The sequence below is a fragment of the Hylobates moloch genome, unplaced genomic scaffold, assembly GCF_009828535.3.
Source record: "Hylobates moloch isolate HMO894 unplaced genomic scaffold, HMol_V3 SCAFFOLD_8, whole genome shotgun sequence".
Classification (NCBI taxonomy): Eukaryota; Metazoa; Chordata; class Mammalia; order Primates; family Hylobatidae; genus Hylobates; species Hylobates moloch.
Window position 1 is genome coordinate 76,720,582 of NW_026652283.1, and position 15,171 is coordinate 76,735,752.

At 41.6% G+C, this 15,171-nt stretch overlaps 1 protein-coding gene across 4 annotated transcripts in view; it reads left to right on the forward strand.

Moving 5' to 3' along the window:
* Window positions 1-15,171, forward strand: part of NEK4 (NIMA related kinase 4) — a 67,137-nt gene that overhangs the window by 39,731 nt on the left and 12,235 nt on the right. Inside the window, exon 15 of one of the 4 annotated variants that reach the window (XM_032161309.2) lies at window positions 6,965-9,522. The exons of the other annotated variants lie outside the window; for them this stretch is intronic. Within the exon in view, the coding sequence (XP_032017200.1) occupies window positions 6,965-6,976 (12 nt within the window). The 3' untranslated portion in view covers window positions 6,977-9,522. Of the gene's footprint in view, window positions 1-6,964; window positions 9,523-15,171 lie in introns of those variants that run through there. 4 annotated transcript variants of the gene reach the window in all.

Consider the following 15,171-nt stretch of genomic DNA (forward strand, 5'->3'; position numbering starts at 1 on the left):
CTTTTGTTGCCATTGCTTTTGGTGTTTTAGACATGAAGTCCTTGCCCACGCCTATGTCCTGAATGGTATTGCCTAGGTTTTCTTGTAGGATTTTAATGGTTTTAGGTCTAACATATAAGTCTTTAATCCATCTTGAATTAATTTTTGTATAAGGTGTAAGGAAGGGATCCAGTTGCAGCTTTCTACATATGGCTAGCCAGTTTTCCCAGCACCATTTATTAAATAGGGAATCCTTTCCCCATTTCTTGTTTTTGTCAGGTTTGTCAAAGATCAGATAGTTGTAGCTATGCGGCGTCATTTCTGAGGGCTCTGTTCTGTTCCATTGATCTATGTCTCTGTTGTGGTACCAGTACCATGCTGTTTTGGTTACTGTAGCCTTGTAGTATAGTTTAAAGTCAGGTAGTGTGATGCCTCCAGCTTTGTTCTTTTGGCTTAGGATTGACTTGGCGATGCGGGCTCTTTTTTGGTTCCATATGAACTTTAAAGTAGTTTTTTCCAATTCTGTGAAGAAAGTCATTGGTAGCTTGATGGGGATGGCATTGAATCTATAAATGACCTTGGGCAGTATGGCCATTTTCACGATATTGATTCTTCCAACCCATGAGCATGGAATGTTCTTCCATTTGTTTGTATCCTCTTTTATTTCATTGAGCAGTGGTTTGTAGTTCTCCTTGAAGAGGTCCTTCACATCCCTTGTAAGTTGGATTCCTAGGTATTTTATTCTCTTTGAAGCAATTGTGAATGGGAGATCACTCATGATTTGGCTCTCTGTTTGTCTGTTATTGGTGTACAAGAATGCTTGTGATTTTTGTACATTAATTTTGTATCCTGAGACTTTGCTGAAGTTGCTAATCAGCTTAAGGAGATTTTGGGCTGAGACAATGGGGTTTTCTAGATATACAATCATGTCATCTGCAAACAGGGACAATTTGACTTCCTCTTTTCCTAGTTGAATACCCTTTATTTCCTTCTCCTGCCTGATTGCTCTGGCCAGAACTTCCAGCACTATGTTGAATAGGAGTGGTGAGAGAGGGCATCCCTGTCTTGTGCCAGTTTTCAGAGGGAATGCTTCCAGTTTTTGCCCATTCAGTATGATATTGGCTGTGGGTTTGTCATAGATAGCTCTTATTATCTTGAGATACGTCCCATCAATACCTAATTTATTGAGAGTTTTTAGCATGAAGGGTTGTTGAATTTTGTCAAAGGCCTTTTCTGCATCTATTGAGATAATCATGTGGTTTTTGTCTTTGGTTCTGTTTATATGCTAGATTACATTTATTGATTTGCGTATGTTGAACCAGCCTTGCATCCCAGGGATGAAGCCCACTTGATCATGGTGGATAAGCTTTTTGATGTGCTGCTGGATTCGGTTTGCCAGTATTTTATTGAGGATTTTTGCATCAATGTTCATCAAGGATATTGGTCTGAAATTCTCTTTTTTGGTTATGTCTCTGCCAGGTTTTGGTATCAGGACGATGCTGGCTTCATAAAATGTGTTAGGGAGGATTCCCTCTTTTTCTATCGATTGGAATAGTTTCAGAAGGAATGGTACCAGTTCCTCCTTGTACCTCTGGTAGAATTCAGCTGTGAATCCGTCAGGTCCTGGACTCTTTTTGGTTGGTAAGCTATTGATTATTGCCACAATTTCAGAACCTGTTATTGGTCTATTCAGAGATTCAACTTCTTCCTGGTTTAGTCTTGGGAGGGTGTATTTGTCAAGGAATTTATCCATTTCTTCTAGATTTTCTAGTTTATTTGCATAGAGGTGTTTGTAGTATTCTCTGATGGTAGATTGTATTTCTGTGGGATCGGTGGTGATATCCCCTTTTTCGTTTTTTATTGCATCTATTTGATTCTTCTCTCTTTTCTTCTTTATTAGTCTTGCTAGCGGTCCATCAATTTTGTTGATCTTTTCAAAAAACCAGCTCCTGGATTCATTAATTTTTTGAAGGGTTTTTTGTGTCTCTATTTCCTTCAGTTCTGCTCTGATTTTAGTTATTTCTAGCCTTCTGCTAGCTTTTGAATGTGTTTGCTCTTGCTTTTCTAGTTCTTTTAATTGTGATGTTAGGGTGTCAATTTTGGATCTTTCCTGCTTTCTCTTGTGGGCATTTAGTGCTATAAATTTCCCTCTACACACTGCTTTGAATGTGTCCCAGAGATTCTGGTATGTTGTATCTTTGTTCTCGTTGGTTTCAAAGAACATCTTTATTTCTGCCTTCATTTCATTATGTACCCAATAGTCATTCAGGAGCAGGTTGTTCAGTTTCCATGTAGTTGAGCAGTTTTGAGTGAATTTCTTAATCCTGAGTTCTAGTTTGATTGCACTGTGGTCTGAGAGACAGTTTGTTATAATTTCTGTTCTTTTACATTTGCTGAGGAGAGCTTTACTTCCAACTATGTGGTCAATTTTGGAATAGGTGTGGTGTGGTGCTGAAAAAAATGTATATTCTGTTGACTTGGGGTGGAGAGTTCTGTAGATGTCTATTAGGTCCACTTTATGTAGAGCAGAGTTCAATTCCTGGATATCCTTGTTAACTTTCTGTCTCGTTGATCTGTCTAATGTTGACAGTGGGGTGTTAAAATCTCCCATTATTATTGTGTGGGAGTTTAAGTCCCTTTGTAGGTCACTGAGGACTTGCTTTATGAATCTGGGTGCTCCTGTGTTGGGTGCATATATATTTAGGATAGTTAGCTCTTCTTGTTGAATTGATCCCTTTACCATTATGTAATGGCCTTCTTTGTCTCTTTTGATCTTTGTTGGTTTAAAGTCTATTTTATCAGAGACTAGGATTGCAACCCCTGCCTTTTTTTGTTTTCCAGTTGCTTGATAGATCTTCCTCCATCCCTTTATTTTGAGTCTATGTGTGTCTCTGCACGTGAGATGGGTTTCCTGAATACAGCACACTGATGGGTCCTGACTCCTTATCCAGTTTGCCAGTCTGTGTCTTTTGATTGGAGCATTTAGCCCATTTACATTTAACGTTAATATTGTTATGTGTGAATCTGATCCTGTCATTATGATGTTAGTTGGTTATTTTGCTCGTTAGTTGCTATTGTTTCTTCCTAGCCTCGATGGTCTTTACAATTTGGCATGTTTTTGCAGTGGCTGGTACCGGTTGTTCCTTTCCATGTTTAGTGCTTCCTTCAGGAGCTCTTTTAGGGCAGGCCTGGTGGTGACAAAATCACTCAGCGTTTGCTTGTCTGTAAAGTATTTTATTTCTCCTTCACTTATGAAGCTTAGTTTGGCGGGATAGCAAATTCTGGGTTGAAAATTCTTTTCTTTAAGAATGTTGAATATCGGCCCCCACTCTCTTCTGGCTTGTAGAGTTTCTGCTGAGAGATCAGCTGTTAGTCTGATGGGCTTCCCTTTGTGGGTAACCCGACCTTTCTCTCTGGCTGCCCTTAACATTTTTTCCTTCATTTCAACTTTGGTGAATCTGACAATTATGTGTCTTGGAGTTGCCCTTCTCGAGGAGTATCTTTGTGGCGTTCTCTGTATTTCCTGAATCTGAATGCTGGCCTGCCTTGCTAGATTGGGGAAGTTCTCCTGGATAATATCTTGCAGAGTGTTTTCCAACTTGGTTCCATTCTCCCCATCATTTTCAGGTACACCAATCAGACGTAGGTTTGGTCTTTTCACATAGTCCCAAATTTCTCGGAGGCTTTGTTCATTTCTTTTTATTCTTTTTTTCTCTAAACTTCCCTTCTCTCTTCATTTCATTCATTTCATCTTCCATCAGCGATACCCTTTCTTCCAGTTGATCGCATCTGCTACTGAGGCTTCTGCAATCTTCGCGTAGTTCTCGAAACTTGGCTTTCAGCTCCATCAGCTCCTTTAAGCCCTTCTCTCCATTGGTTATTCTAGTTATCCATTCTTCTAATATTTTTTCAAAGTTTTTAACTTCTTTGCTATTGTTTTGAATTTCCTCTCATAGCTCAGAGTAGTTTGATCGTCTGAAGCCTTCTTCTCTCAACTCATCAAAGTCATCCTCCATCCAGCTTTGTTCCGTTGCTGGTGAGGAACTGCGTTCCTTTGGAGGAGGAGAGGTGCTCTGTTTTTTAGAGTTTCCAGTTTTTTTGTTCTGTTTTTTCCCCATCTTTGTGGTTTTATCTACTTTTGGTCTTTGATGATGGTGATGTACAGATGGGTTTTTGGTGTGGATGTCCTTTCTGTTTGTTAGTTTTCCTTCTACCAGACAGGACCCTCAGCTGCAGGTCTGTTGGAGTTTACTAGAGGTCCACTCCAGACCCTGTTTGGCTGGGTGTCAGCAGCGGTGCCTGCAGAACAGCGGATTTTCGTGAGACCACAAATTCAGCTGATAGTTCGTCTGAAAGTTTTGTCTCAGAGGAGTACCCGGTTGAATGAGGTGTCAGTCTGTCCCTACTGGGGGGGTGCCTCCCAGTTAGGCTGCTCAGGGGTGAGGGACCCACTTTAGGAGGCAGTCTGTCCGTTCTCAGATCTCCAGCTGCGTGCTGGGAGAACCACTACTCTCTTCAAAGCTGTCAGTCAGACAGGGACCTTTAAGTCTGTGGAGGTTCTTGCTGAGTTTTTGTTTGTCTGTGCCCTGCCCCCAGAGGTGGAGCCTATAGAGGCAGGCAGGCCTCCTTGAGCTGTGGTGGGCTCCACCCAGTTCGAGCTTCCTGGCTGCTTTGTTTACCTAAGCAAGCCTGGGCAATGGCGGGCGCCCCTCCCCCAGCCTCGCTGCCGCCTTGCAGCTTGATCTCAGACTGCTGTGCTAGCAATCAGCGAGACTCCGTGGGCACAGGACCCTCCGAGCCAGGTGCGGGACACAATCTCCTAGTGTGCCGTTTTCCAGGCCCGTTGGAAAAGCGCAGTATTGGGGTGGGACTGACCCGATATTCCAGGTGCCGTCTGTTTCCCCTTTCTTTGACTAGGAAAGGGAACTCCCTGACCCCTTGCGCTTCCCGAGTGAGGTAATGCCTCGCCCTGCTTCGGCTCGCGCACAGTGCGCTTCACCGACTGTCCTGCACCCACTGTTAGGCACTCCCTAGTGAGATGAAACCGGTACCTCAAGCAGAAATGCAGAAATCCAGAAATCATCCGTCTTCTGTGTCGCTGGGGCTGGGAGCTGGAGACCGGAGCTGTTCCTATTCGGCCATCTTGGCTCCACCCCGCATGCCTGGCTAATTTTTGTATATTTAGTAGAGACGGGGTTTCACCATTTTGGCCAGGCTGGTCTTGAACTCCTGAACTCGTGATCCACCTGCCTTGGCCTCCCAACATGCTGGAATTACAGGCATGAGCCACTGCGCCTGGCCTATGGTCTCAATCTCTTGACCTCATGATCCACCCGCCTTGGCCTCCTCAAGTGCTGGGATTACAGGCACGAACCACTGTGCCTGGCCAACTGTTCTCTCTTTATATATTATTTTTATATATATTATCTTTACATTTGTAAGGTTACCTTTCAGTGTATGGATCAGTAGATGGGTACTGAGGCTTGAATGCAAACTGAATTCTTTGCCACATTTATTACATTTATAATGTTTGTGACCCATGTGAGTCCTCCAGTGTTGTGTTAGCTATGAAGTAACATAGCCACATTTTTGCATCTGTAAGGTGTGCAGTGAATTCTCTCCAGTATGAATTTTCCAATGTCATGCAAGGTGTAAATTTTGATTGACCTTGCCACATGAATTACACTTGTAAGGTCTCTCTCCGGTATGAATTATCTGATGGTTGATTAGGTATAACTTGCGTCCGAAGACCTTGCCGCATTCACTATATTTGTAAAGTTTCAGTCCAGTATGGATTAGAAGATGGGCCATAAGTCCTGAACGCTTTGCAGTATGGATTAGAAGATGGGCCATAAGTCCTGAACAAATGCTTTCAACTTCTGTTACATTTGTAAGGCTTCTCTGTACTATGAATTATTTGATGCTGTGTAATTGACGAAAGACCTTGCCACATTCATTACATGTGTAAGGTTTTTCTGCAGTATGACTTCTCTGTTGAGTGAGGGAAAATTTGTGCCTGAAGTTCTTGTACACTCGTTACATTTGTAAGGTTTTTCTCCAGTATGGATTACAAGATGGGCAGTAAGTCCTGAACACTCTTTAAATGCTTTACCACATTCGTTACATTTACAAGGCCTCTCTCCAGTATGAAGTCTTTGATGTTGTGCAAGGTTTGAATTGCTGTTAAACACCTTGTGACAGTCACTACGTTTGTAAGGCTTCTGTCCAATATGAATTCTCCAGTGATCTACAAGGTGTGGATTGCAACTAAAGACCTTGCCACATTCACTGCATTTGTAAGGTTTATCTGCAGTATGGATTACTTGATGATTAGTAAGGCTTGCAGACACTCTAAAAACTTTGCCATCTTAACTACGTTCATAAGATTTTTCCTCTAATGTGTGCTTTGTCTTCTTGTGAGAGTAATGGGAAATCAATGAAATGATTTCTGTATTTATTTAAAGCGTGTGTTTTAACACTAGAAGAAATTTTTTGAAGTGGTGGAACTGAGGAACTATGGTTTGTAAACTTTTCAATTTGATTACTTCCATAAATTTTCTTTCCAGCTTAAAATAGCTGCAATTCAGGCAGATGTGACTGAAGGGTTAATCCAAGTTGATTTTTAATAGGCTCATTTTCTGTATTACTTCCCAATATACAGCTCCTCCCTGTGTTCACACCTTTGATGCATTCCCTGCCATTTGGATTGTTTGCTGTCTTCACCCTGCAGAGTCCAGAGCTCTCGCTTTGTCTCCAACATGGAGATAATGCTCAGGTCAGGAAGACAGATTCCCAGGAAGACCAGGTTCCTGTAGTTCTACATCACTTCCCTGTATAAAGCCCTCTGTGCAGGGTCCAGTTATTTCCACTTCTCCTGAGAGAATTCTGTAGCCACATCCATGAATGTCAAGTGACGCTAAATAAGAGTCCTTCCTGATTCCTTTTCTTTCCTCTTCTTTCTCTTCTGGGCTTCTTCATCACACAGCCTGACTCATAAGAAATCAATCTGTGGCTGGGTGCGGTGGCTCATGCCTGTAATCCCAACACCTTGGGAGGCCGAGATGGGCAGATCACGAGGTCAGGAGATAGAGACCATCCTGACTTAACACGGTGAAACCCCATCTCTACTAAAAATACAAAAAAAATAGCTGGGCGTAGTGGCAGGTGCCTGTAGTCCCAGCTACTCGGGAGGCTGAGGCAGGAGAATGGCATGAACCCGGGAGGCGGAGCTTGCAGTGAGCCAAGATCGCACCACTGCACTCCAGCCTGGGCAACTGAGAGAGACTCTGTCTCAAAAAGAAAAAAAGAAAGAAATCAATCTGTGAGGCCGGGCGCATGGTGGCTTACGCCTGTAATCCCAGCATGTGTTAGTCTGTTCTCACACTGCTAATAAAGACATACCTGAGATTGCGTAGTTTATAAAGAAAAGAAGATTAATTGGCTCACAGTTCCATATGGCTGGGGAGGCCTTAACAATCATAGCAGATGGTGAAGGGGAAGCAAGACACTTCTTACATGGCAGCAGGCAAGAGAGTGTGTGCAGGGGGACTGCCCTTTATAAAACTGTCAGATCTCGTGAGACTTACTCACTATCACGAGAACCACATGGAAAAAACCCGCCCCCATGATTCAGTTAACCTCCCACCGGGTCCCTCCCAGGACACGTGGGGATTATGGGAGATACAATTCAAGATGAGATTTGGGTGGGGACACAGCCAAACCATACTTTTGGAGGACGAGGTGGGCAAATTGCCTGAACTCAGAAGTTTGAGACGGGCCTGGGCAACATGGCGAGGCTCCTGTGTGTGCTGCGGCATGACCTTCACTCCACGCGATCAGCTTCCAGGTCTCATTGGACACATTTTGAGTTAATTCTTGTATATGGCATGATGAAGTAAAGCTCCAACTTCATTGTGTATGTGGCTATCCTGTTGTTCCATCACCATGTGTTGCAAAGACTATTTTTTCACCTTGTTAAAAATCAGTTGACTATAGACACATGGGCTTATTTCTGGACTCTCATTTCTATTCCGCGGATCTATATATCTATCCTTATGCCACTACCACACTTTGCTTACTGTTACTTTGGAGTAAGGTTTGAAATCAGGAAGGGTGAGTCTTCCACTATTATTCTTTCTCGAGATTGTTTTGGTTATTCTGGGTCCCTTGCAATTACATATGAATTTTAGAATTTGCTTGTCAGTTTCCACAAAGAAGCCAGCTGTCTTAAGGAAATTAAGAAAGAAAAGTATGTTTGTAAATTTTGTTGTTGTAACTCTATCATTTCTGGATCTCTTTATTTGTTCCTTTGGATTCAACTTTCCATGTGGAGTCATTTCTGTAGCCTAATACAGCTTTGCTCCCACTTAACCTCCTTTGTTTTGTTATTGGCAAATATATTACATTTCTATATGTTATAGGCTCAACAATATATACATTTTTAAAAATTGTAATAAAATGGAGATAAAATATACCATTTTAGCCATTTTAAAGCATACAGTTCAGTGGTATTAAGTACATTCACATTGTTGTACAACACTCACCACCATCTATCATCAGAACTTTTTTCATGTTGCAAAACTGAAACTCTACACCTATTTAACAATAGTTCCCCATTTCCCGCCCCCACCAGCCCCTGGCAACCACCCATCTACTTTCTGTCTCTCTGAATTTGACTATCCTAAGCATTTACACAAAGCTGAGACATAAAAAGTAAAACTGGCCCACAAAGAAAGCTCCATGCTCAGATGCTTTACTGGTGAATTCTTCCAACCATCTAAGAAAGAAAGAACACCAATCCTGCACAAAGTCTTTCAGAATACTTTAAGAGGAGATACTTCCCACCTTATCCACAAAACCAGCACAACTCTGACATCAAAACTCAAGAAGGACACTACATGAGAAAATATCAGATCAATATCTCTCATGAACAGAATTGAAAAAAAACTTTAATCATCTGGATTTTGTTAAAGATTTTTGAATGAATGTTCATAAGGGATATTCATATGCATTTCTCTTTTCCTGTAGTGTCCCTGTCTGGCCCCAGCACCAGGGCATTGTCAGCGGCCTCATAAAATGAACCAGGAATTACCCCTTCCTCCTCAACTGTCTGGAAAAGTTTGAGAAGGATTGGCATCAGTTCCTCTCCAAATGTTTGGTAGAATCACCAGCAAAGCCATCAGGTCTAGGACCTTTCCTTTTTGGGAGTTTGTTGATGATTGATTCATTCTCCTTACACTAGTTATGGGTCTATTCAGATTTTCTATTTCTTTGTGATTCAGTCTCAGTAGGTTTTATGTTTCTAGGAATGTGTCCATTTCATCTAGGTTTATGCAACTTGTTGGCATACAATTGTTCATAGTTCTCTTACGATTCTTTTTTATTTTATTTATTTTTGAGACGGAGTCTCGCTCCATCACCAAGCTGGAGTGCAGTGGCGCAATTTCAGCTCACTGCAATCTCTGCCTCCTGGTTTCAAGTGATTCTCCTGCCTCAGCCTCCCAAGTAGCTGGAATTACGGGCACACGCCACCACACCCAGCTAATTTTTGCATTTTTAGTAGAGATGGGGTTTCACCATGTTGACCAGGAGGTCTTGATCTCCTGACCTTGTGATCTGCCCACCTCAGCTTCCCAAAGTGTTGGGATTACAGGCATGAGCCACCATGCCCAGCCAATTCTTTTTATTTCTGTAGAGCTGGTAGTAATGTATCCATTTTAATTTCTTATTTTGGTAATTTGAGTCTTTTTATTTTTTATTTTTTGGCTAGTCAAGTGAAGCAATCTTTTTTTTTTTTTTTGAGATGGAGTCTTGCTCAGCCACCCAGGCTAGAGTGCAGTGGCACGATTTCGGCTCACTGCAACCACCGTCTCCCGGGTTCAAGCGATTCTCCCATCTCAGCCTCTCAAGTAGCTGGGATTATAGGCGACCGCCATCATGCCTGGCTAATTTTTGTATTTTAGTAGAGATGGGGTTTCACCATGTTGGCCAGTCTGGTCTTGAACTCCTGACCTCAGGTGATCCACCCGCCTTGGCCTTCCAAAGTGCTAGGATTACAGGTTTGAGCCACCGTGCCCGCCCTTTTTTTTTTTTTTAATTTAAAATATTTGAAACAGGGTTTTGTTCCATCCCTCAGGCTGGAGTGCAGTATCGGGGGGAACCTGCCCCCAATATTTCAACGTAGGTTCTTTCTATTTTTCATAAGTGTCGGCCAGCTGAGAAATAGAAAGAGTACAAAGAGAGGAATTTTACAGCTGGGCCTCTGGGGGTGACATCACATATGGATAGGACCGTGATGCCCACCTGAGCCTTAAAACCAGCAAGTTTTTATTAAAGATTTCAAAAGGGGAGGGGGTGTACAAACAAGGAGTAGGTCACAAAGATCACATGCTTCAAAGGGCAAAAGGCAGAACAAATATCACATGCTTCTGAGGAAACAGGACAAGGGCAAAGTCAGAACTACTGATAAGAATCTATGTTCAGCTGTGCACATATTGTCTTGATAAACATCTTAAACAACAGAAAACATGGTTCGAGAGCAGAGAACTGGTCTGACCACAAATTTATCAGGGTGGAGTTTTTTCCCCACCCTAACAGGCCTGAGGGTACTGCAGGAGACCAGGGCGTATTTCAGTCCTTATCTCAACTGCATAAGACAGACACTCCAAGAGCAGCCGTTTATAGACCTCCCCCCAGGAATGCATTCCTTCCCCAGAGTATTAATTATTAATATTCCTTGCTAGGAAAAGAATTTAGCGATATCTTCCCTACTTGCACGTCTGTTTATAGGCTCTCTGCAAGAAGAAAAATATGGCTCTATTTTGCCCACCCCCTCAGGCAGTCAGACCTTATGGTTCTCTTCCCTTGTTCCCTGAAAATCGCTGTTACTCTGTTCTTTTTTAAGGTGCACTGATTTCATATTGTTCAAACACACATGTTTTACAATCAATTTGTACAGTTAACACAATTATCATGGTGGTCCTGAGGTGACTTACATCCTCAGCTTACAAAGATAACAGGATTAAGAGATTAAAGTAAAACAGTGTAAGAAATTATGAAAGTATTATTTGGGAACTGATAAATGTCCATGAAATCTTCACAATTTATGTTCCTCTGCCGCAGCTCCAGCCGGTCCCTCTGTTCAGAGTCCCTGACTTCCCGCAACAGTGCAGTGGTGCAATTTTGGCTCGCTGCAACCTCTACCTCCCAGGCTCAAGTGATCCTCCCACCTCAGTCTCTAGAATAGCTGGGACTACAGGTGTGGGACACCATGTGCGGCTAATTATTTTTGTACATTTTGTAGAGATGGGCTTTCACTGTGTTCCCCAGGCTCATCTTGAACTCTTAGGCTCAAGTGATCTGCCTGTGTCAGACTCCTAAAGTACTGGGGTTACAGGTGTGAGCTACCATGCCTGGTGCCTTAATTTTTTAAATTTTTTGTAGAAACAAGGTCTGTCTATATTGCCCAGGCTGGTCTTGAACTCCTGACCTCATGCAATCCTCTCATCTATGTCTCCCAAAGTGCTGGGATTACAATCTTTAGCCACCGTGCCCAGCCCAAGATCTTTCTTTTTTAATGTAAGTGTTTACAGCTATAAATTCCCCCCTTAGCATTGCTTTTGCTGAATTCCAAAAGTTTCGGTACATTGTTTTTTATTTTCATTTGTCTCTAAGTATTTTCTAATTTTCCTTTTGATTTCTTCTTTGATTCATTGGTGATTTAAGAGTGTGTTATTTAGACTGGGCACAGTGGCTTATGCCTGTAATCCCAGCACTTTGGGAGGCCGAAGTGGGTGGATCACTTGAGGTCAGGAGTTCACACCAGCCTGTCCAACCTGTGAAACCCTGTCTCTACTAAAAATACAAAAATTAGCTGGTTGTGGTGTTGGGCACCTGTGATCCCAGCTACTCAAGAGGCTGAGGCAGAATTGCTTGAACCTGGGAGGTGGAGGTTGGCATGAGCAGAGATCACATTACCACACTCCAGCCTGGGTGACTCCATCTCAAAAACAAAAAGTGTTATTTGGTTCCCACAAATTTGGGAATTTTAGTTTTCCTAGTTACTGATTTCTAACTTCATCCCACTGTGGTTGGAGAAGATATTCTGTGTGCTATCTTTTCTTTAAAATCTATTGAGACAATTTGTGGTCTATAGTATGGTCTGTCCTGGAGAATGACCCATGTGCACTTGAGAAGAATGCCTATTGTTAGGTAAAGAATTTTAGATGTAAGTCAGGCATGGTGGCTCACGCCTGTAATCCCAGCATTTTGGGAGGCTGAGGCTGGTGGATTACCCAAGGTCAGGAGTTCGAGACCAGCCTGACCAACATGGTGAAACTCCGTCTCTACTAAAAATACAAAATTAGCTGGGCGTGGTGGTGCACACCTGTAATCTCAGCTACCAGAGAGGCTGAGGCAGGAGAATCGCTTGAACCCAGGAGGCAGAGGTGGTGGTGAGCTAAGATCGAGCCATTGCACTCTAGCCTGGGCAACAAGAGTGAAACTCTGTCTCAAAAAAAAAAAAAAAAAGAGTTTTAGATGCCTGTTAGATCTAGTTGGTTTACTGCATTGTTTAAGTCCTCTTATTTATTTATTTGAGACAGAGTCTTGCTGTTTTTAAATTTTTTTTTTAAAAATTATTTATTTGAGACGGAGTCTCGCTCTGTTGCCCAGGCTGGAGTGCAGTGGCGCCATCTCAGCTCACTGCAACCTCCACCTCCCAGGTGCAAGCAGTTCTCTGCCTCAGCCTTCGCGTAACTGCCATTACAGGCACCCACCACTACGCCCAGCTAATTTTTGTATTTTTAGTAGAGATGGGGTTTCACCATCTTGGCCAGGCAGGTCTTGAACTCCTGACTTTGTGATCCACCCGCCTCAGCCTCCCAAAGTTCTGGGATTACAGGCGTGAGCCACTGTGCCCAGCCAAGTCCTCTATTTTTTTTTTTTTTTTGAGATGGAGTCTCGCTCCGTCACCCAGGCTGGAGTGCAATGGCGTGATCTCGGCTCACTGCAAGCTCCACCTCCTGGATTCACAGCATTCTCCTGCCTCAGCCTCCCGAGTAGCTGGGACTACAGGCGCCCGCCACCACGCCTAGCTAATTTTTTTTTGTATTTTTAGTAGAGATGGGGTTTCACCGTGTTAGCCAGGATGGTGTCGATCTCCTGAGCTTGTGATCCGCCTGCCTTGGCCTCCCAAAGTGCTGGGATTATAGGTGTGAGCCACCACGCCCGGCCCCAAGTCCTCCATTTTCTTAATTATCTTCTGCCAGGTTGTTCTATCCATTACTGAGAGTGGGGTATTGAAGTCTGCAACTATTAGTCATGGTTTGTTTTTTACACCTAAAAACAAACCATCAATATCCTCATTTGTACATTTAGGTGCATAAATGTTAATAATTGTTCTAATCTTCTTGCTGTATATGTCTCCTTTTTTGTCTCTTATAACCTTTTTTTAATTTAAAGACTATTTTGTCTGATATTTGTAAAGCCATCCCTAATCTCCTTTGGTTACAATTTATGTGGAATATTTTTTTTCAAAATTTTTACTTGCAATCTTTTTGTGTCTTTAGATCTAGAGTCTCTTGTAGATAGCATATAGGTGGATTCTGTGTTTTTTTAAATCCATTCTGCCAATTTCTATCTTTGGAGAGTTTAATCCATTTACATTTAAAGTAATTATTGATAAGGAGGGACTTATGTTATTTTACTAATTTATGTTCTGTATGCATTATAGTTTTTTAATTCCTTATTTGCTGCATTACTGTCTTCTTTTGTGTTTAGTTGATTTTTTTTGTAGTGAAAAATTTTAATATAATATGTAACATGTCCTGTAACTGTTTTCTCTGTGGTTACCATGGAGATTATATTTAATGTCCTAAAATTATAATACTCTAGTTTGAATTTATGCCAGCTTAACTTCAATAACATACAAAAACTGTACCCTTTTAACAGCTCTGCCCCAACTCCTTCTAGTTATTGATGTCACAAAAGTATATCTTTGTACATTATATGTTTTTTTTTTTTGAGACAGAGTCTTGCTCTGTTGCCCAGGCTGGAGTGCAGTGGCGCAGTCTCGGCTCACTGCAAGCTCTGCCTCGTGGGTTCACGCCTCAGCCTCCCAAGTAGCTGGGACTACAGGTGCCCGCCACCATGCCCGGCTAATTTTTTTTTGTATTTTTAGTAGAGATGGGGTTTCACCATGTTAGCCAGGATGGTCTCGATCTCCTGACCTCGTGATCCACCCGCCTCGGCCTCCCAAAGTGCTGGGATTACAGGCGTGAGCCACAGCACCCGGCCTGTGCATTATATGTTTAAAAACAGGATCTAAAAATTGGTTTTTTAAAATGCATTAGTCTCTTAAATTATATGGAAAGCAAAATGTGGAATTGCAAACCAAAGTTACAGTAATATTAGCTTTTAGTCTAATTGTTTTGTAATGTATTAGCCTCTTAAATCTTGTAGAAAGCAAAAAAAAGAAATTACAAACAACTGTTACTATAATACCAGCTTTTATAGTTGCCCATCTGTTTACCTTTACCAAAGGGATTTCTTTACAAATATATTTTTATTGTTAATCAACAAATCGTAATTGTACATATTTATAGAGTACAATGTGATGTCCTGATATATGTATACAACGTGGTTTGATTAAATCAAGCTAATCAACATATCTGTCACCTCAAGTATTTATCATTTTGTTGTGATGAGGACATTTGAAATTCTCTTAGCAATTTTGAAATATGTAATACATTATTATTAAATGTAGCCACCATGTTGTGCAGTGTATCTCAGAATACTTACTCCTGCTGTATAACTGAAGCTTATATGTATTTGGTGCAGTTAATGGTGCCCTTCATTTCTCTGAGTCTCTGTTCATTTTTCATTTTAGTTTTTTTTCCATTATTTGGATTGCATAATTTCTATTGGTCTGTCCTCAAGCTTGCTAATTGTTCTGCCAGTGTAAGTATGCTGTTGAGCCTCTCTAGTGAATTTTTCTTTTCAGTTATTGTACTTTTTAGCTCTAGAATTTCCATTTGGGTCTTTTAATTAATAATTTTTTTCTGTTTCTTAATATTCTCTATTTGATATGACACTGTCATTATACCTTCCTTTACTTTTTAAATTATGGTTTCTTTTCATTCTTTGAACATATTTATAATGGCTACTTTGAAATCTTTTTTTTTTCTTTTTTTG